The sequence below is a fragment of the Chamaea fasciata genome, unplaced genomic scaffold, assembly GCF_029207755.1.
Source record: "Chamaea fasciata isolate MVZ Bird 193981 ecotype frontalis unplaced genomic scaffold, bChaFas1.0.hap1 SCAF_28, whole genome shotgun sequence".
Taxonomy (NCBI): Eukaryota; Metazoa; Chordata; class Aves; order Passeriformes; family Sylviidae; genus Chamaea; species Chamaea fasciata.
In genome coordinates, this window is record NW_027094113.1 from 2,024,397 (window position 1) to 2,047,062 (window position 22,666).

At 52.5% G+C, this 22,666-nt stretch overlaps 1 protein-coding gene across 2 annotated transcripts in view; it reads right to left on the reverse strand.

Moving 5' to 3' along the window:
• ZAP70 (zeta chain of T cell receptor associated protein kinase 70) overlaps window positions 1–20,474 on the reverse strand; it is a 34,789-nt gene extending 14,315 nt beyond the window's left edge. Inside the window, exons 1-2 of one of the 2 annotated variants that reach the window (XM_066205650.1) lie at window positions 20,308–20,474; window positions 201–640 (exon numbers count right to left, since the gene is read on the reverse strand). In XM_066205650.1, coding sequence (XP_066061747.1) covers window positions 201–602 — 402 coding nt within the window. In that variant the 5' untranslated portion in view covers window positions 603–640; window positions 20,308–20,474. Of the gene's footprint in view, window positions 1–200; window positions 641–745; window positions 785–20,307 lie in introns of those variants that run through there. The other variant, XM_066205651.1, reaches the window with a different exon arrangement.
• Window positions 20,475–22,666: the final 2,192 nt, after the last annotated feature.

The window sequence follows — 22,666 nt, forward strand, 5'->3', positions numbered from 1 at the left end:
ACTCCAAAGACACATCTGAAGGCCTGGGACGGTGTTTAGACCAGCATGTGGAGAAGAAATGGGGAAAGAGCAGGATTCAGACCCCTGGCAGCGCCAGCACCCTCCAAGGAGAGGAACCTCACTCTGCTGTGCCACGAGCAGGACACAACAGCGCCAGAGGGGTCACAGCCTCCCAGCCCACCCCCCGAAAGTCCCAGTACCTCCAGTTTCCAGGTCTGCCGCACGTATTCCCGCACCATGTTGTCCCTCATGCTGTCGAAGACGCCGGGCTGGGGCTCCACCCCGCTGGGGCGGTTGCAGGGCTTGCGCAGGGGGCAGCAGAGCCCGTCGGCGTCCTTGGAGTAGAACTCGCAGAGCTCCTCGGGGCCGCAGTGGGCCTTGCCCCCCAGGATGGCGTAGGTGCCGTTGAGCTGGCGCTCGATGGGGTAGTGGTAGAACTGCAGGTCGCACACCATGGACAGCACGTAGCCGCCCAGGCTGCGCAGGCACTGCCGCAGCAGGAACAGCCCGTCCGCCATCCCCGCCAGCTTCAGGTGCTCCTCGGCCTCGGAGCGCGCGATGCTGCCGTAGTAGAAGGGCAGGTGGGCGGCCGCGTCCGGCATTTCCCCGCGCGCCTTCGCTCGCCGTGGGTGATGACAGCCTGGTCAAAGAGAGATTTTTAGGCATCAAGCAACTGCAGAGCATGTGGGAGAGCAAGTCAGATGGACTTTTGTCGCTAGACGGACACGAAATGAAGGGCACTCACGCAGTCAGTTGTCAGAGCAAAGAGAGAGCTTTATTATTTCCACCTCGATTTATATAGGTTTTGGAAAATGACCAGGGATTGGACAATGAGGTTGACACCTCTCTGACACCACTGGTCAAACTAGAAGTCCATCAACTGTCCCTCCTCCAGAGAGGTATGAAAAACAATCACTTCATTTATGTTACACTCTGTGAGAAACTCCACTACAAAAATGCAAACGTCAGAAAGCTGAAAAAGATCAGAGTGACAGATTTTCTCAGGGGTTGCTCTGGGGGAGCCGGGGGAAGACATTCTAAACAATTTCTAATCTTTGCACCTGCTGCTTTTCCAACCTGTTTACTTGCAAAGATGTTTGTGAAGAGGTGTTGGTTCAGATGACCAGTCGTGTTCAGTGTATCGGGACAGTGTATAAAAAGGATGTGCCTTTTAATGAGCATTGCTATGTGCCCTCCAAGAACATTGGAGTCATTTCGTTGTTTCAGCCATCCCCAATAAAATAACGATGGCTCACTGCAATGGCTCACACGCTGCTGGGGCTCAGCCTGCCAGGGAAAATGGGGCCCTGAAGCATCACCTTGCAAAGTGGTTTAGCTGGGGTTCAGACTTCCCTGTCTAGAGGTTCTCCCTCTGGCGCACTGTGGGGTCATTTCAAACTCCAGCGTCCCACATCACTCTGTTCTGCCCTTACTGGAGCTGGGAAGTGTAAATAAAAATCCACCTGATCTTGATTTAAAGATCCCAAGCAACAGAGTGTGAGGTTTTTATCTTCTTTTCTTCATGTTAGAGCCAGGATTAATACATGGACGTCACAGTTCGCGTGTTCGGACTCGGTGTTTATTAACTCTTATCTATAGTACAGCCTCACGAGCCGTGAGCTCTAACTGACAAGTTAGAAAATGGAGGTACAATGGATGCCTCTAACTCTTTCCAAGGTTATTTAAGTGCTAATCTCCCAATAACGAGATGACTTTTGACCCAATAATTGACCACCCAAGGCCTGCAATGCCTTTTTCACCCCATTAGAAAAAACCACCCAAAATCAAGAAGAAGGTGAAGAAGAAGGTGAAGAAGAAGAACTTAGACAATGCCTTAAATCCTCCATACTGCCCCATGTATATCACTAAATACTAAAACCCCAAATTCTAAGTTTTTCACCCTGTGAGATCACACAATTCTATTCAAAGCACACACCCATAACCCCAGTGCTATCACTCAATTCTGGAAGCCTGTGCACGTAGTGCTTGCGTGAGGGTCAGTGCCTTTTAGCACAGAAAGCCTGAGATTTTCAGCCCCCAGGGTTCCAACAACAGAGAATCCACTCGATCTTGATTTACAGACGCCAAGGAATAGAGAAACCACCTGGTCCTGATTTAAAGATCCCAAGCAAGAGAGAATGCCCCGACTCCTACAGTCAGCTCCTCCGGTGCTTGATTACCTTCACTATTAAAAATGTGCTTCTTAAATCCGTCCTGATGTTTTCAGCCTTGACTTCCTACCATTTTCTCTCCAGCCCTGTTCACAATAAAAGGAAATTCTTTGGCCTCTCTGAATAAATGAGTTTTGCCATGGAGGTCTAGAAGGCCAAAACCTTAAATGCATTAAGATTAAAACACGCGGTGGATATGAAATGTCTAAAACAACATTTAGATAAACAACTGCACCAAGCACAGCGAAAGGAGAGAAACCCAAGTGCTTCTGGGCAGACATCAACCATCAGTCAGCAGGAACAAGAAGAAACCTTCCTTGAATTGTTTTTTTAAACAATTTGTGGAATTTTTCCCTACAATACCTGGCTCTGGCTGGTTCCTGATGCTCTGATCCCCTTGGCAGAGAGGGCCCTTCATTGACCAAGTCCCTGCAGAGCCCTTGGTGCTGAAGAACTTTAGGGTTTGTGTCTGTACAGGGCTTATATCTCTCTCTTGAATCACCTAAAATCCCACCCAGAGGGTGTTGACAGAGCCCAGTTTGCTGTAATCAATGGAAACATTACCATGACTAAAGGGTCTCATTTGTTCCCCGGAGCCTGAACTTTGGGCTTGCTCCTGCGCAGACGATGACCCCAAAAAGATCACAGAGATTTTCTCCATCTGCGCCTCCTGCAAACGCGTCATTCATGTGAGGAGCAAAGAAACATCAGATTTTGGGACAGCACACTGGGTATTTGCCCTGATTCTTCCCAATTTCATGTGAGGAGCAAAGAAACATCAGATTTTGGGGCAGCACACTGGGTATTTGCCCTGATTTTTCCCAATTTGACTCTTCTGGGGATGGTAAGAAGCTGCTTCCCCATGGGCTGAGCCCACCGCTGTGGCCTGGGCTTGTGGTCAGCCCTGCCCTGGTGGTCAGCCCTGCTCTGGCTCATGCCAGCCTGGTTCATCCCTCCCAGCAGCACGGGGCCCTCCTGCCATGCCCTGGCACCACTGGAGCTGGGAAAGGCTTGGCTGGATCTCTGTGCTGGAAGGGCTCAGTTCTTCCCCGTGCACCCTGCCCTGCTCAGGCCTCAGCAGCAAAGGCCTGCCAGGAGCTGGATTTATGGCAGCCACAGCCTCCTCTACCTATTTGTTGTCCCCATGAAGCTCTGAAATGGGCCTGATGAGAGCAGGAAGGGAGAGCAGAGAGGAGGCGTCTCAGCTCAGGCAGGAAACCACAACAGGAAGCATCAGTGGTTCACAGCCAGGCTGAGGGACCAGCAGAAACCATCCCAGGCACAGCTCAAATCAGCCCAAATTGTCAGGGCCCTGTCACCAAATTCACCAAATGGAGCAAACTTGGGTCTTGGCACAGCTGCCAGTGTGGAACGTGGAGGTGAATGGGAACAGCCTGAGGCTCAAACCCAAACTGGAGTTGGTGCTTGGGACCAAAGCAAAGAATCCTAATGCTGGGATGCCTCCAGGCACCAAAGCCCAGACTGGTTCCCAGAGCTGGTTCCCCAGGATCAGCTCCTGAGACCAGCTGGCTGCCAGCTCTGCCCGACCTCAGCCTGCTCCCAGGGGAGGGCAGCTCCCAGGAAAATGGGCTGAAGGAGGTGAGCCATGAGGATTGCAGCTCTTGGGTTTAGCTGTAGTCAGGTTCATGAGTCACGTTCATGAGGAAGAGCAAAAACCGAGTGGGCAGAGGGATGTCGACAGCCTCCTTTGTGAGCTGCTGCTTTCCGCTGGGATAAACAGCCGTGAGACCTGCACCCAAACATGCTGAATCTCCTCTCTGGGAAGTCCAGGAGCAAAACATCACAGCAAATGGAACACCTTTGTCAGTAGCTCAGCCAGGTGAAAACGAGAGGGAAGAAGTTATTGATGACATGAGAGCCCTCACAGAATTTCCAGCTGCCCACACAGGCTGCTCTGTTATAAACAGGCTGGTTTTCCTCTCCAAACACAGAGGTGGGAGTGAAAAAACCCTCACAGAAATAGGAGAGGGAGCCGGGGCTCAGAGGTTGGGTCAGGTGCTGCCACCCAAGCCTTGCTGTCTCAGATCAACCCTGGCAGGAAATTACTCTGCTGAGAAAAACCTTCCCTGTCCTGAGACATGAGGAAAATCAGCCTCTGAAGCCTGAGAGCAGATCTGAACAGGAAGATTTATAATCCCTCTAAAGCTCTTGCTTTTCAATGTTTGTCCTGCTGTCCTGGCTGGTTTTATTGCCTGCACACCAGCTCAGGGTCTCCTCTAATTCCTCTTCCAAATTCCAGCTCTGTTCCTTGGCACCACCTCTGGGTGGGCCTGAGCAATCCCAAACAACTTCAACAGACCTGCACAAATCTCCTTCAGCTTCGTTCTCCCAACAGACCTGCACAAATCTCCTCCAACTTCGTTCTCCCATGCTGCCAAACGCAGTCAAAAATGAGAACCAGTTCCATGGACCAACACCTGAAAGAACCTGTGCAAGGGACCCTGCACCGTTACTCATTTCAATTCACAGGACCTCATTTTTCCAGGTTGTCCCTGTGTCCCTGGGGCTGCAGGTGCTGGGTGTCCCACAGGTTGGGCACAGGGAGCAGGGCAGGAAGCCCAGGGCTTCTCTGGTGATGGCCACCTTGGCAATCGGTGTCATGACGTGAAGATGCGCCTGAAAAAAAACAACTCCCACGCAAAATGAGTCGGGTCTGTGCCCCAAGACACAGGAAAGGCAGGCAGGAAGCCCTGGAGATGTCACTCAATCAGACCTATTTATAGCTGGCCACTCGTTTTTACTTAGATCAGACAAGAACCAACAGGAACTGGTTTGATTTTATGATTTCCCAGAACAGCACTTGGTGCAAATCCAGACCAGCTCCTGAGAGCAGGGGGTTGTACTGGTGAAACTGGAGGCAGCACTGGCAAGGTTCAGCACCCTGTTAGGACCACGTTTTGTGTCTCCTTGTCCTGGCAGCAATAATGCCACACACCTCAAATAAACCCTGGTAACACAAATAATCCCTGATAACACAAATAATCCCTGATAACACAAATAATCCCTGATAACACAGCCCTCAGCCGTGCCTTGAGGGGCGTTGGGACAGTCTGGGGGGGAGCAGGGACCTGCCTGGAGGGGGTCAGGTGGGGAAGGGCTGAAGGATGGGAATCGTGATGGGGAGAGGTAAAAAGGGGGATCTGGGGGGGGCTCCTGTGCTTTGGGGCTGGTGTAGTTTGGGGTGGTTCGTGTTGCCAGTCTGGGGTGTTTTCAACAATTCCCTAACTGGAGTTTAACTGGGGAAGGGGTGGGGGAGAGGCAGCTCAAGAGAAGTGCCAGGAAAATGTGCCTGGGGATGGCTGAGAGGGGAATTCAGCCTGGGATGGGGCCTGAGGGCTCTCAACTGCTCTGGGGGTTCCTTCTGTGCCCCTCAGGGCTGGGGTGTCCCGTGAAGAGGCTCCAGGGTGGAGTCTGAGGGGCACAGACAGGGACCAGGTTTGGGATTGCTCCAGAGTGGGTTCCTGATGGACAGGGGACAGCCTGGGTTTGGGATTGCTCTGGGGTCATCCCTGATGGACAGGGGCAGCCTGGGTTTGGGATTGCTCTGGGGTCATCCCTGGTGGACAGGGGACACCCTGGGTTTGGGATTGCTCTGGGGTCATCCCTGATGGACAGGGGACACCCTGGGTTTGGGATTGCTCTGGGGTCATTCCCGATGGACAGGGGACACCCCGGGTTTGGGATTGCTCTGGGGTCATCCCTGATGGACAGGGGACACCCTGGGTTTGGGATTGCTCTGGGGTCATCCCTGATGGACAGGGGACACCCTGGGTTTGGGATAGCTCTGGGGTCATCCCTGATGGACAGGGGACACCCTGGGTTTGGGATTGCTCTGGGGTCATCCCTGATGGACAGGGGACACCCTGGGTTTGGGATTGCTCTGGGGTCATTCCCGATGGACAGGGGACACCCTGGGTTTGGGATTGCTCTGGGGTCATCCCTGATGGACAGGGGACACCCTGGGTTTGGGATTGCTCTGGGGTCATCCCTGATGGACAGGGGACACCCTGGGTTTGGGATTGCTCTGGGGTCATCCCTGATGGACAGGGGACAGCCTGGGTTTGGGATTGCTCTGGGGTCATCCCTGATGGACAGGGGACACCCTGGGTTTGGGATTGCTCTGGGGTCATCCCTGATGGACAGGGGACACCCTGGGTTTGGGATTGCTCTGGGGTCATCCCTGATGGACAGGGGACAGCCTGGGTTTGGGATTGCTCTGGGGTCATCCCTGATGGACAGGGGACACCCTGGGTTTGGGATTGCTCTGGGGTCATCCCTGATGGACAGGGGACACCCTGGGTTTGGGATAGCTCTGGGGTCATTCCTGATGGACAGGGGACACCCTGGGTTTGGGATTGCTCTGGGGTCATCCCTGATGGACAGGGGATGGAGCAGTTTTGGGATTGCCCATCCTGCAGCAGCGCAGGTGGAGGCAGGGGGTGGGTGTGGGGCACTGGCTCTGCCCCGAGCTCCCCCAGCCTCTGCTGCCTCCTTTGTCCCCTCCTGATGCCAAATGTCCGCAAATCTCCTTCTCGTGGTGCCTTGCCTGGACCCACCTGCATTTAAAGCCAGAATAAACGCACTTTGTTCCAGTGCTGTTTGCTGCAGAGGTGATGGGCACAGACCTCCTGCCTGTCCCCTCCCTTCCCTGCATTTCATTCTCTTGGTTCTGATTTATGGCTGAAGAGAAGAAAGGCTGGAAAACACCTGCAGTGTCCAAGTTGCCTTTCCAGATCGTTCATCCCAGGATTGGCTGGGACTGTGCATGAGGAGGAACTGAGGAGCTGATTCCTGGAGGACTCCTGGGGTTGTTTTTTTTCTTCTTCATCTTAAATAACAGAACACTTGCAGTAATTTTGATTTCACTTGCAATAACTTTGATTCTATGCAATGTTCCTTAGTTCAAAGAAAAAAACCTGAAAACCTTCACTTTGCCTCGACCTGGCTGCATTCTTCTAATTACTAATGTTTAATTATTTATGCACTCCATGGCAGCTCTCCCCAACGTTTAGGAACACGCACATTCCTGGCTGGAGCTGCTGTTCTGCCCTCTCTGCTGGCTGCTCATTAAAGCCTCGGCTGCTCAGCCCTTGATTAACACTTGAGCTGTGTGGGAGTGGGAGTTTGTGAGAGCTGAGTTTGTGTTTGCGCTCGCAAACACGGGCTGCATGTGCAGATAACGATCTGCTCTCCTGCTCAGGGAGCTCACTGACTGACTCACAGCTGCCCCAAATGGGGGAGTTTACAGTAAATCTGCAGGAAAACCCTCCCTGATTCCCACCAAGGACCTGCTCTGCTCTTGCTGGCCTTGCCCCAAGCTGAGTCCTCAGTGCCCCAGCGCTGCCTGGTGCAGAAATGCTCCATAAAAAAATCACCAAGGGTGGAAAAGACCCCCAAGATCAAGTCCAGCCTTTGACCCAACACCACCCAGTCACTGAGTGCCATGTCCAGTTGTTTCCCGAACACCTCCCAGGTGTTTCACTGCTCCCCAGTGCTTGACAGTGCCTGGTTTTCCATGAAGAAATCCTTCCTGATGCCCTCCTGCCCCTCTGAAGTGAAATGTGGGAGCCATTTGGCCCCAGGGACAATCCCCAAGTCCTTTTCAGAGGGAAAAATGTTGATTTCCACAACACTTGCAAGGCCCATGGAGGGACCTGGTGATGTGGGAAGGCTCCTGACGGTGGCAGGACCAGGGAAAAGTTTGTTCTGGGGACCTCGGTGTCCCTCTAGCCCCTTCTAAATCCTTTCCAGAGACTTTGTGCCACCCCATCCCAGTGTCAGTGGGGATCCAAAAGAGAGAGGATGGTTCTGTCCAAGTGCTTGTGAGGCTCAGAGAAAAGGAGGCTCAGGGGGGACTTTCCTTCTCCACAAGTCCCTGACAGGAGCTGGGTGGGGTCAGTCATTCCCCCAGGTAAAAAGTGATGGGACAAGAGGAAACAGCCTCGAGCTGTGCCAGGGGAGGCTCAGACTGAACATCAGGGTTATAAAGCCCAGGGCAGGGGTGGATCCCCGTCCCTGGAGGGATTAGAAGGATGTGGCGCTTGGGGACAGGGTTAGGGGTGGCTTTCCCAGTGCTGGGTTTACCATTGGATTGAAGGACCTTAAAGGCCTTTTCCAGCCTCAGCAATGCTGTGATTGAGCCGCACGTGTGCTGGAGCAGCCAGTGCTGACCCAGTGAGGGGTGACAGGTTTGCTGTCACTTCCCAGCCAGGAGCTGAGCTGCCCGGGCTGCCCAGGCTCCCTGAGCTCGGGGAAACGTTCATTCCCACGAGTCTGTGCTTGTGGTGAGTCCTGGAGGGGCCACACTGCTCTCAGAGCCCTCCCTGACACTCTGCCACCTCTGCCTGGTGTCACCTGTGCCCTGTGTCACCTCTGGGCCACCTCCTGCTCTGCTCTGGGCCACTCGGGCTCTGCCCCGGCTGAGGATGTTCCTCCTTCCCCGAGGGCAGAGTGGAAATTCCGTGCCAGGATCCCACGCCAGGCGGGTCGGGTGCCCTCAGAGGGCACTGAAGGGCTGGGCTGGGCCAGGGATTGTTCCTGGGTTTGGGTTATTTGTTAATGCAAGGGAGCGATTTGCCCCGGGAGCAGGGGAGAGCAGGGACACGGCCACTGCGGGAAATGGATTTGTAGAGAATTTTCAAAGGCTCACACCGTGTGCAATTGCGTGCAAAACCCTGAGATAAAGTGTGCTGACTTAGAAAGGCCATGGGATAGGATAGATTTCTCTCTCGTTGCTGAGGGAGAAATTGAACCAGAAACAAGTTTCAAATGATAATTTTGTAAATTGACTAGACATTTTGGAGAACTAGAACTATGAATTCTATTAGTTTTGTAAATAGGCTAGACATTTTGGAGAACTAGAACTATGAATTCTATTAATTTCGTAAATAGAGTAGACATTTTGGAGAAATAGAACCATGCAAGATGTGTTGTAGTAGGTTCTACGTGATGTATTTTTAGATGATTGGCTTGAAAGCATTAGTAGCACTGTGTGGTAAGAGCTGATAGGTCAAAAAACGCTTCTAGTGTGTTGTAATTAGGAAATAGTTTGGCTTCTCACTTTGACGGCGTGAATTATATCATCTGTAGCATCTCACCCTTCTCATGAGACTGAAAATAGAATGAAATATTTTCAAACACCTCTCAGGAGCCCCATCTCTGAGTCGGAAAAAGGCTTTGTCCAACAGGCCACCTGCACTGGGGCTGCTGGGGACAGCTCTGCGCCTGCTCACGTCAGGCTGGGTTTCTCTGACACTGGCACTGCCCCAAAGCAGCAGTTTGGTTCCCAGAAAGCTTCTTTTTGATGTCACCCGACTTCCTCTGGGTTTTCTCGGGTGCCTCCCAGCAGAGGCTGGGACAGGGATTTCTGTGGGGCCACAGCCACCGGAGGAGGTGACACAGGGCAGGGAGCAGCCAAAGCACAGTGAGGACACTGCAGCAAGGGGGCTCTGGAAGGGGCAGGGGCTGTGGGAATGCTGCACAAACTCAGTTCCTATTTCCATGTGCTCTTTTTAGCAGAGAAAGAACCTGTCTCTGATAAAACTGGGTTATCTGGGTGTTCTCTGAGTGGGAAGGTGGATGGAAAGGCATGGGGGGTCTCTGCAGTGCTGGGTCTGCTGTTCCTGGGGGACTTTGCCCTAGGTGCTCGCTGGCCACAGAGCTGACTCCAGCTCTGCCACCACCTGGAGGTGTTTGGCCAAAATTCTGGGTCTTTTCCCTTACAAAAAAGGGTGTCAGTTCCTTATCCTCCCTGAAAAGATCCCTGGACATTTATTTATTCCAGGCAGGAGCCTGGCAGCCCCCTGATAAATCAGAATGTAACTAACAAAATTCTTCCTAAAGAATTATATTTTCCCCCAAAATGCTGCAGTGACAGGAGCAGAAAACTGAACTGAATGTGGTGCTTTGTCTCAGCTCCAGCTCACAGCAATATTTCAGGAACATCCAGAGGTGCAAACAGGCGCAAGTGCCCTGATGCCTGTGTCCTGCTCAGGGAAGAGCTCTGCCAGAGGCTCCACAGGCTGGGTTGGAGCAGGGACAGAAGCCCTTGGAGCTGCCCCTGCTTTGTAGAAGCATCACCAAATGTCCCTGAGCATTTTGAGCAGCTTCCCTCTGGAACGGGAGGGTGCTGGGCCCAGGGTGGCACTGCCGGGACACTCCTGTGTCGAGCCAAGTCACTGTGCTGTCCTCAGGCAGCCCGGGCTCCTCTTTAGCTGTGAAAACACCCTGCTGAGCCTTTGTGCAGCCACTGGAAACACTCCTGGCTCCAGAGCCATTGATCCTGAACAGTTTTTAATGAGGGGCTGAGGCACAGAGTTAAACACAACCCCCCCATTTCCTGCCTGGCATCCCCTGTGGGCTCAGAGCTCAGCCCTGGCTCAGCAAAGGGTGTCAGGAGCTTTGTCCTGGGGCTGGAGGAGCACTGAGCTCATCCCAGCCACCAAGGTGTTGACAACAAATGGAGAGGAGTCAGAAATCCTGCAGATCCTCTGGCTTTGGGATCGAGCAGGCGCCAAGGATGGGAAGCTGCAGGAGTTTATGCACAAGTTGGAGGAGAAGGACTCTGGTTTTTCCTTTGCTTCTCCCTGGCCTCCCTGCATCACCTTTTGCTGAAATAACAACTTGTACACAACATCAGGGGCCTGGAGACTGACCCCTGCCAGTGCAGAAGGTTTTGGGCAGTGTCAGACTGCAGGAAGATCAAATGAGATGTTTCTGTGAGGGACTGAGGGGGAGCTTGTGGCTGAGCCCATTCCTTGGCTACTTTACTACTTCCTTACTCCTCCAAGCAGCACAGCCTTGAGCAGGGTGTAGGAAAGGGGACACAGAGGGCTTTGAGGGCACTGGAAATAAATTTACCCTGGCCTGCACTGGATTGAGTCCTGCTGAAGGTGCTGAGCGGGTTCTGAGCTGCCCTGAGCACCAGATCCTCCTCACCCCTGCCCCACTCCCTGCTCCAGCTGCTGCAGGGGCTCACAGCTCTATTTCCAACCACAGGTGACAGTGGCTTTGGTGCATGAACAGCTGTGCTCTTGCCTTGCCTCTGCTGTTTAACAAGAAAAGTGATACGTGCATGAAGTTGTCGGCATGGCTGGGCTTCCGACCTTCAGTAATTCTGCTTTAATTTAGTTCTGAGAGGAAATGGTTGTTGTGTCTCCCTGAGCGACATCTCCCTGCTGAGCACAGGCTCTGGCTTTGTGTGCTGGGTGCTGCCAGACACGGATGGTTCTGCCCAAAGCCAACTCCCTTCTCCTCTCGCTGCTTCCCAAGGTGGATTTTCAAGGCATTCTCACTCTGGACAAGATCTCTGTGCAGGTGTGGCACTTTGTACATTGCTGCTTCAAAGTCCTCCACTGGAGCCACCTGCACAGGTCAGCAAGTCCCACCTGGAGAGGAGGATTAAAGCAGGGAATCACAGAACCAGGGAATGGTTTGGGTTGGAGGGACCTCAAAGCCCATCCAGTGCCACCCCTGCCATGGGCAGGGACACCTTCCACTGTCCCAGGCTGCTCCAAGTCCTCTCCAGCCTGGCCTTGGACACTTTCCAGGAGCCAGGTGCAGCCACAGCTGCTCTGGGCACCCCGTGCCAGGGCCTCCCCACCCTCTGAGGAAGGAAATGTCCCCATTCTCCATCCCAAACCCAGCAGCTGCCACCCAAAGCAGCACCGAGCTCATTGTGCTGCTGCTGTGTCGGTGCCACGCGTTGGTCACCTCAGCCTGGACAACACAAAGGCTTCCCTGGGCCCTGAGCTGCCCCAGAGCTGCCCACGGCCACTGCACAGGAGGCTCTGCCTGGGGCAGTGCCAGGTGGAAGTTCCAGCTCCCCCAGACTGCTGTGGGCTCTGAACATCTGCAGCAGATGTTGGAGCTGCTTCACCCTCACCTTCCAGTGGTGGCACGGCAGCTCCAGGAGTGCCTGGGACAGGGACACATCCTCCTGCAGCCCTGCTGGAGGGGTTTTGGGCAGGTTAGAAATATAGAAATACACAAATCTGCACCTCTGGCGTTGGCTGAGACACCAAAGCCAATTCTCTGTGCTTGCACTGCCAGGGGCTCTGCTCTCTGTGAGTCACAGGTTTGCTCAGCCTTTGAAGGCTCAGGTGAAGGGGCCACCAGCAGCTCCCAGCACCACAAAATGAACGTGTTGGGTTCATCTTTATATTCAGAACATTCCTCTGGGCACAGAGGGTGAAAGCTGCTGCCAGGTGGGGAAGAGCTGGAGGAGCCCTGGGTGCTCTCGCTGCTCCTCAGACACACCACGAGGAGTTCAGTCTACACAGACCAGACCTAAACATTCCCTGCGGTTTAGAAATTAAAGAATAAAATAAATACCACCCCTGGGGCTCAGCCCCATGATCCCAGCGCGTTGGTGAGGCCGAAATGAGTTATTTTGGGGGATGATATGAGCCTCAAAGTGCTGGAAATGTGACAAGTTCAGGAAAGAGCAGTGAAAGAGATGAAGGGCCTGGCTGGGCTGATTGATGGGCTCAGCCCTGGGGGATGGAGACAAACATGAATTGTTGGCCTGGGGTGATGGAGGAACATCTGAGAGCAAAGGAGAAGCATCTGAGGAGCACAAGTTTCTTTCAGAGAGGAAAAAACTGGTTTGGATGTGCTGATAAAAGGAAACAGGGATAAGGCAGAAGAAATTAATCAGTGGAAAGGAAGTCTGGGTATCAAGAAACATTTCCAAGCAAGAAGATTCAGCAGGATGTGGAGCAGGGGGAGAGTGCAAGTCCCATTGCCAGGCACTCAGCACCGGATCAGGGAACGGGAACAATCCTCCCCAGGCAGGAAGAACCGGGGATGAGCTCACAGGACTTTCCCATATCGAATTCCTGCAATCCTGAGTTCCATTAGGGAAAATCCTACTTTCTTTCTGGGGCCAATGTGATTTCCAGTTCTGTCAGTCTTTGGTGGAAAAGTGAAAAACGCCGAACACAGAAGGATTTTGCTCATGCTGGTGACATTTTTGGTGGTGTTTTTGTGTGAAAGGAGAGTGAAACCCTCCCCGTGCACAGCAGGTAAATATTCTCTGGCACATTTTTATAACTCAGCGATCAGGGCTGAGGTGAAAAAAACAACTCATTCTCCATGGTCTGGTGAGTTCCTGGTGTTTGTCCTTGCTGTGCTCTCAAGGGGAGGTTGCATTAATCAATAACTGCCCGTGCTCAGGCTGTTCTCACGTGAGCACTGTTCACCTCTCCCTTCACTTTTCCACCCAGGAAAAATCTCTCTGAGGTGATCTTGCAGCTGAATACGCCATAGCAAGGAAAACACAGCATTTCCCTCTTGGGAGGGACACTGGAAGGAGAAGGACGGTGCCTCACAGAAAACATTTGGGGCCCTCATGTTCTGCTCCCCTCCCAGCTGGACCTGGGGGACAACAAGAGCCCATGGACACAAATTTCACTGCGGTCAAAGGAACAGGGATTTGTGGAGGCCCAGGGGTTTATCCCCAAGGTACTAATGCCACAACCCTGCAAGGACAGAGGCAAATGGGGAAAGATAATCTTTTAAGTCATGGTGAGGAAAACCCCCCTCTCACGGGCTTTGCACCCAGGTTAATGTTTCTTAGGTTCCATTGTTCTATTGGTTTAAGTTCACGTCACCCTGTTACCCTACGTGCACCCATGCCAGAATGTTCTTCCCTCCCTTGAACCCCACTGCGTTAAATTTAGTGTTCCACCCCTGGGACCCCATTAGTCCCCTCAGTTCATTTTTACCCCTTTGCACCGAACCAGGGCCAATGGGGCCTCGGGAAGGGAGAACATTCCTGGGGAAGGGAGACCATTCCAGGGGAAGGGAGAACATTCCTGGGGTACATTTGTATAACTGGGTTTGTTTGAGTAATAAACAAACAAACTCTGGGAGGAGGCAGCTCCTTCTCCTCCTCCTAACCTGAAGGGACCTGTCCCCGTTAAGGGACATCCCTCCAGGGGAGCCTCAGGTGCTCTGGTTCAGGAGGTGCACTGGCCTCCCCAGGGATTGGTGCTGGAGGCTCCTCTCAGCTGTCAGGATGTTCCTGGCCGTGTTTTGGGGCACTGAGAGCTGAGTTCTTATTTCCCCCACAGCCGTCCCATGGGGCCAGCAGCTTTTATTCAGCTCTTCCAGCAGAGCCAGCATGGGAATCCCTGCACATCCCCGGGAATGCAAGGGCCTGTCCTGCCCCGCTTGGGCCCAGCTCAGCTCTCAGAAGGGCCTGGAGCTGTTTGTGAGTGAATTTTGGGGAGGTGCAGACAGCCCTGCACACCCCTGAACGTTCTGCCCGTCCCTCTGGCACCCCTCGCCCTGTCCTGCTGTGCCTGTGGGGCTTTTCTCCAGACTCTTGTCTGCCTCCACATCCAAATGCTGTTCCTTGGGGCAGGGTTTGTTGGATGCTTTCCCAGCTCAGCCACAGCTCTGGAGGCTGTGCCCAGCCTGCCCAGTTTGGCTCTGACAGGACCCTATTCCATGCAACCCCTCTGTCCCGGAGGTGACAACGACAACAGGACCCTGAACATCTGATACAGAATTTGGGAGATGTTTTTCCTCTGGTTTATGGGCATTGCTCAGTCTCACACTCCTCCCTAGGGCTGCATTAACTAAACAAAGCTCTGGTTGTGATATTTGATTTCTGTGGGGTGCTCCCACCTCTGCCTCTGGAGCATGAAAGATCAGAACCCCAGATAAAAACCGAGGGTCAAACCGTACGTGGACGTGTTCACAAATAATCTGCTGGATCTGCGCAAACATCTGACAGGAAAAAAAAGTTGTGATTTTCACTGAAAAAAACCAGCACTTTCCACTTGCCCTGCAGATCTCAACAACAGATTCGGGTGTGATCTGCTTCAGGGCGCTCAGTGCTGACTGCATCTTTCCAAAATCAAGTTATAAGGGTTCACTCGGCTTCAGAGACCGACACTGGGAGTTTTCTGGTGAGACGGAGAGCAGGAGAGCCAAAAACCTGAATAATCTGTTCTTCCCTGGCCCAGCCTGTCACACCTGAGTCACTTCAGAGGCCCTGGCTGGGGGATTCGTTAGAAGCTTTTCAGAGGCACAAATCAGTTGGTTTTGTAAGAGACTTGGAAGGTTTAAAACACTCAGCCCCGGGGGTTTGGGGCCAGAATGAGAGAGAATGTGGGCAAAATACAGCTGTGTTGGGCACCTTGGAGGCACAAAGATTTTCTGTGAGATCTGAGCTCAGGGCTGGAGTCAATCACTGAGAGATGCTGGGGCTGGGGTCTCTTCCAGCTCTCTCTCTGTCTGTTTTTCCTGTCCAGTTGATTCCTGACAGGCAGAAACATCCCTGAAGTGCTGGGAGAGAGTGACTGGGTTTGGGTGAAATAATCATAAAACAAGGTTTGAGACTTCACTTATTTTCTGCAGGTGCTGGAGTGCTCCTGGTGTAGTTGGTGGATAAAATAACCCCAGAGATGGTGCTTTTGCTGCTCAGTGATTCCTGCTTTGCAGTTTTGCTCCTCCAGTGCTGCCCAACCCAGCCCTGGGCAGAATCCAGAGTGTCCCATTTCCTGCATCCATCCACTCCAAGCCCTTCCCAAAGCTCCAGGGGGATGAACTGGGAGGTTCAAGATTCTGCTTTGGGATTTAACTCTTGCAGCAGAGGATTTTCTGTGCATCCCAGAATATCCTGAGCGGGAAGGGACCCTCAGGGCTCATCAGTGCAGCCCCTGGCCCTGCACAGACACCCCAACAATCCCACCCTGAGCATCCCTGAGAGCGTTGTCCAAACGCTCCTGGAGCTCTGGCAGCCTCGGGGCTGGGACCATTCCCTGGGGAGCCTGGGCAGTGCCCCAGCAGCCTCGGGGGGAAGAACCTTTCCCTGAGCTCCATCCCAAGGCCTGACACAGCTCCAGCCGTTCCCAGGGATGTGTTTGAAGTGGCTCCTGTCCGCTTTGTGTGCTCAGTGCTCCCACCTGGGACACCTGGGGAGATTCTCCCAAAAGCTTTTCCCTGTCCCTTCCCAACCCCAGGTTGTGCCCAGGGTGAGGAGAGCTTTGCTCCTTGAAAAGGTGCTGCTGGTGCTCTGCCCCCAGGGGCCACATCAGTTCTGTATTTGGGGGTGACATCGGTGATCCCCGTCCTGAAGGTGAGGATGACAAGGGAGGCACAATGGGCTGGAGTTCTCCAAGTAATACTCTTGTTCTGCCCCCAGGAAGCACATTCCAGCTCTGGGAATCTGGGATCTAAGGTGGGCCGTGAAGGACTAATCATCCTTACACCTCCTGTGCTATGGCCAGCGAGGCTCAGAGCTGAACTTCTTGTGCTGCTTTAAAATCCCGTGGGATTTTCAGAAAAATCTGGCATTACCTGAAACCTTTTACCCCATTTCTTGTGCCAGAGCCCTAAATCTGTCTGAGGTCTGAACTCCCTGCAGGAATCTTGTGTTGTCTTGGCCCCTCAGGGGCACCAGGAGGTGAAGTCGTTGCTTTCCCATGTGCTTTGGGCTCATTCAGAATAAAAAGATTAAAGAGAATAAAATAAAAGAATAAAAACAACTGTGTGTATCTCCCACAGTTCAGGTGACGAGTCCTGCATAAAGTTCCACCTCCTTTAGCACCCATCCCATGGGCTTTACGTGCATCTGGCCCTGCTGAAGAGATTCTGTCACTGGGGGACTCCTGGGTCCTGCTGGAAGCCAAAGAATGGCTGGGGAGGCTTCAGTTCTGTCACTGATCAAAGCAGGGCTTGGCTAAGCTTGGCTTAAACTGGGAGATGGTCAACCCCAGTGGTCAGGACTAGTCTGAGGTCCTGCTTCCCCGGGATCTGCTGGAAATGTCTTCAATTCCTGTTTCCCCTTGGTGTTTGCTGCTCCCAGGGGAGCAGGGGATGGCTCCTGGATTGCTCAGGGAATGTTTGACATCCCAGGAAAAGCCTTCCCAGCTCTATGGAGAAGAGCCAGAGCAATGGAAGCCTGGACTGATGGATCCTGCACTGGAATCTCCTGGCTGGAAGGTCAGAGAGTGGAAAGTTAAAGGAGAAAGTCTGAGAGGTGGAAAGTTTATTGAGCATCAGGAGCTCTGGTTGGAGTTTGAAAAGAGGAAAGATGAACGTAAGGCTGAAATCTAAACTGCAGCAAGGAAAGGAATCCTGCAGGATCCAGCTGAGGGCCCAAAACCCCAGGTGTGAAATGTCCTGGTGGTGGGTGATGCTCTGGAAGGGTCTCCACGGGACTGGGAGCTCAAACTTTGCCTCGGCATTGCTGGAACATCATTTCAAAGCAGACGGAGACCATTCCTTTATTAGTCTGTGTTGTGGGGATTAAACATTTTAAATTGGGCAGGATTACAGGGTGGCCAGAGGAAACTCCTGAAGAGGAAAACCCTGAAGAGGAAATTCTGTGGAGGAAAATGAAGACAACTGGGAGGTGAGAGGGTTGGACAGCTGCTCTGCTCCTGCAAGAAATCCTCAGCTCTGAGGGGTCGAGACATCCCTGCATGTGAGCAGTGATTTGTGAGGGACAGTGGGAATTTGTTCCCACATTCCCTGAGTGTGGGAACGCTCCATTCACAGGCAGTTTGGGATCCCTATTCTCTAAGTATAAAGATCAGCCAAGGTTTTCTGAGGTGGAAATGATCAGATCTGCCCAGGGCACTTTGTTTATTTTTAATTCCAACAGCAAAGGGCTTTTGTTCCAATGATTTGGACGGGATGGAGATGGAGTTATTTCAGACTGGTTCACGTTTCATCCTTGCTGCCTCCCTCACTGAGGCTGGAATTTGATTCCTGGAGTTTGTGGAAGCTGCCCATGGTCCCCATGGTCCCCTGGGATCTGTCCCGTGTCCTGGGCTCTCTCTGCTCTTCCCATTCAATTCCACACCCAGCAGCGCCTTTCCTGGCACCTCTGGGATATTTCAAGGCTAAATCAGCACATTCAGGGATCAAAGCTGGGTTTAAAAATGCCCATTCCTGCACTAAGGAATAAGCAAGGGTTGTACTTCGAGCTTATATTTAATTATATTAAATATTCAATTCTATTCTTATATTTCATTATATTAAATGTTAGTGTATTTGATGTATCTATGTCTATATTTAGGTGTATGTACTTACAGCCTGTTCTACATGACCCAGCATTAAACATTGGTGGTGTTCACCTGGAGGAGAGAAGGCTCCAGGGAGAGCTCAGAGCTCCTTGCAGGGCCTAAAGGGGCTCCAGGAGAGCTGGAGAGGGACTGGAGACAAGGGATGGAGGGACTGGACACAGGGAATGGCTTCCACTGCCAGAGGGCAGGGCTGGATGGGATATTGGGAAGGAATTGTTGGCTGTGAGGGTGGGGAGGCCCTGGCACAGGGTGCCCAGAGCAGCTGTGGCTGCCCCTGGATCCCTGGCAGTGTCCCAGGCCAGGTTGGATGGGGCTTGGAGCAGCCTGGGACAGTGGAAGGTGTCCCTGCCATGGCAGGGGTGGCACTGGATGGGCTCTGAAGTCCCTTCCAACCCAAACCATTCTGGGATTCCAGGGCTTTAATTCCCAACCCATCCATGTGCTGTTACCACCTAATTCTCCCTATGAGTCCACAGAGATTCCCGGGAAATCAAGCACTAAACAAAACGTGTGAGCCTTTAAAGCACCTGATAACAACTATTTGTACTTCTGAGTATTTCCAACCCCCCAGAACTTCCTGCTTTGCCCCACAAGCAGCTGCTACCTGCTCCTTTCTCATCCCAGCCACATTACCCAGCTCAAGCCCAAATGTTGTCAGAGGTGAAAAAAATCCTTTCAGCGGCACCCTTTGCCGTCAGCCTCTCTATTTTTGTGCCTCCTGTCCCGCCTGTTTGGGGTTTGTGTGAGGAAAAGCTCGGCTTAACTGACACATTTGTATTCCTGACCTTTGCTGCTCAAAGTTTTCTGTGCCTGGTTGAGTGGGCTTAGATCATGGATGGAGCCTGGACATTCCCAGGATTTCTGCTTTTCGTGGAGCTGGGTGCTTTAGATAGAGACTATGGATTGTCCTGGTCATCTGGGATATCTGAAAGCCTCTTTCCTAACATCTTAATGCAAATTAACTTTTAAAGTTGGATATTAATATGTGCGAATTCTAAATCCTGCCGTGGCATCACCCATGTTTCTTTAGGAATTCCTATTCCCACCAGCATAAGGAAACTTTTCAGAGAATAGGGTCCCTCTTCCCAAGAGGAAAAAGAAGGATGAGGGATTGAAATCAGCAGAATCGTAAGGAAATCAGGAGGCACAGCCCCGTAGATCCATTTGTTCATTCCCTGCCAGCAAGGAGCCTGACCCCTTCTCCAGTTCTTCCCTGGGATGGCTTTCCCTGGCATCCCTGTGGGGTTTATTCCAAGTCTAATAGATAGCAAAGGTTTTCTGAGGTTCAAACCCGAGTTTCTTTCATCTCAGGTTATTCCCTAATGCCTCAGACTGTGTTTGGACTGACGGGACTTGGAACTGTGCCTCTTCTCACTGAGTAGCAACAGAGGAGGTGACAGAGAAATCCAAGGAAATAAAAGTGAGTTTGCCTCTGGAATTCAGTCTATTTATTGTTATGATGGCCAGCAGCAAAACTCTGAAGTTCTTCTGGAGTGTTTGGAGCATTATCCAGCAGGTGTCGGGTATCCTAAACCTTCCCACAGTGCCACTGAGATCCCAAACCTTCCCACTGTGCCACTGAAATCCTAAACCTTCCACTGTGCCACTGAGATCCCAAACCTTCCACTGTGCCATTGAGATCCTAAACCTTCCACAGTGCCACTGAGATCCCAAACCTTCCACTGTGCCACTGAGACCCCAAATCTTCCCACTGTGGCACTGAGGCTCGCAGGAAATTTAAAGAGAAACTTCCAGAGGCAAAGGGAGGGGAACGGCTGGCCAGGAGTGTTGGAGCACAAGCCATCATCTCATCGTCTTCTGACCTGTCTGAACCCCCTCAGCCTCAAAGAGAACGTGAGGCCCCCAACTCAACCCCGTTTTTTTTTCCCACTGGAGAGATCAGTAGGAAAACAAAGGTTGCACGAGGAGTTAATCTGGAACCCTCACACCAACATTCCACAGGATCTCCCCTCTGAAGCCCCTGGTGCTGCAGAAAGGCACCAGGGAGAAGAAAGCAGCCATGATGTACCCGCCACCCAAGACAGCACCAGCGAACAAAAAGTGCCTCTTACCTGCTCTGCCGAAGAGCACGGCGCCTTCGGGGGCTTCCCTACCGCAGCTGGGAAGCAGGAAAGGAAAAAAGAGGGAAAATAATCTCTGTCGAGTGAGGGTTGATTCGTTTTTGGGAAAGAAGAGGCTGCAGCATCCAGTGAGAGCTCTGGCATTTGCAAACCACCGCTCGCTGGGTTTCTCTGAAACGTGACCCTATTTCCTTGTTGCGCAGGAGAGGAAAGGAAAGGAGAGCAAACAAAAGCTGTGCAGCTCTGAAGAGTGAAAGAGCTCTGAGATCTTCTCCGTGCCAGGGCAGGGCTCCGCTGTGGAGGAGAGCAGGTCAGAGGGAGGTGGTGAGGAGCTGTAGTTGCTGAAATGAACGTTTTAGGGGCAGACGTTGTTTGAGGAACAAAGTTCTCTCCTCGAACGGTTCCCACGGAGCAGATGTTGGTGGGAAGGGGAATCTCTGCGCAGGAGTGTCTTTGCCACAGGATCACGGAATCAGCTGGGCTGGGAAAGCCCTCTGAGGTCATCGAGGCCAAGCTGTGACCCATCCCCACCTTGTCCCCAGAGCACCGAGTGCCACGTCCAGGCCTTCCTTGGGCACCTCCAGAGATGGGGACTCCAAACCTTCCTGGGCAGCCCCTGCCAAGGCCTGACCACCCTTTCCATGGAGAAATTCCTCCTGATGTCCTCCAAATTCCTCCTGGAGCAGCTGGAGGCCATTTCCTCCATCCGGTCCCTGTTCCCTGGAAGCAGAGCCCAGTCCCCCCTGGCTGCCCCCTCCTGTCACAGCCGTTGTCATGCCAGGCTGGGCCTCTTGGAAGTCACAGAAAAAACTGAATTTCTTTGGATTTTCCACATCCAAGCCAGGAGCTACTGAGAAAGGCCCTCTGTGAGGGGCTGTGTGGGAGCTGTGGTCTGTGACAGGCCAGAGCAGCTCAGGAGCTCAAGAAGCCTCTCGTGGCCTGGTTCTCCTCCCTGGTTCTGATCAGTCATCAGCTCTTTGTGGTGCCAGAGTGGTCAGAATGTTGTCACCTGAGCTGGGGACCTTCCACCTCCAGTGCCACCAGTGTCAGCTGAGCTGGGGACATTCAATCTCCAGTGCCACCACTGTCAGCTGGGCTGGGGACATTCAATCTCCAGTGCCACCATTGTCAGCTGGGCTGGGCACCATCCAGCTCCAGCCCCACCAAAGGGTGTTTATGTTTTGCAGGATTTCCAGCTGCTCCTCAGGGCCAGGTCTCCCTTTCCATGAGGAAAAATCTCTGTGTTTCATCCCCAGCTCCCTGCCACCAACCCTGGAATTGTTGGGTACAGGGACAAGAGCCAGCCTTGGAGGGGGTCTATGGCACCACAGAATCATGGAATGCTTTGGCTTGGAAAGGAACCTTACAGCTCATCCTGTTCCAGCCCCCTGCCATGGGCAGGGACTCCTCCCTCTGGATCAGGATGCTCCAAGCCCCCTCCATGACTGATTCCTGCTGAATGCAAAGAGCTGTCCCAAGGAGATGGATGGGCAATCCCAAAGTTTCTTACTTTTGCTGGTAGCAAATCGTACTGCAGAAGTCGGGACTAAGGCCCCGATTAAGCATGATGAGGTTAATGATGTTCAGGACTGACTGGAATAAAAAGATTTGGGAATAGGTTGGATTGGCAGAGTACGAGGTATCCCTGAGCATCCCTCAGCCCCATGGAATGTTGATTTCCCCCAGAAACCTTTTGTTTATGTTTTCACCTGGAGTTCTTCAGGACGTTTACCCAGAAATCCATGACAAAGCTTTTTTCCAGGGACAAAGTGAGACCCTGAGGTGAAAACGCAGCACCCCAACACCCCACCCCGCACTGCCCTCAGTTAAACCCACCTGAATATTTGTCCTTTGCCCCAAAATCCCCACAGAATTCTGGGATCAGGCACAAGGATCTCAATAATCATTTCTTGATGCCTCTGCTCTCCAAGCCTGTGGTTCCTTCACGCAGGAATTACACTTTTGGGAAACACCAACCCTATTTTATTTAACACCTGGGACTAATTAAGCCCAGCTTTACTGTTGGGCAATTAGTTTACAAGTCTGTGCCCCGGTGGATAAACAAACCCGTTTGTTTCCAGCTTGTTTCACTCGCAGGTTCTCAACCTGCAGCCTCTGGGCTCCAAACAAAGCCGAGCACTTTGTTTATTGCTGCAGTAGCTGAAGGGCTGAATGGAGCTTTGTTGTGTTGGGTGCTGAACAGCCATAAAAAGGGTGAGTCTGTGGCCAAGGAGCTTGTCCCAACACGGACTTGGGGCCAGGCTGTGATGTAGAGCCAGAGCTGGGAACTCTGCCCAGGCCTTGCAGTTCAGACATAGCAAGGCAGGGAGAATATTTCATTTTATGTACA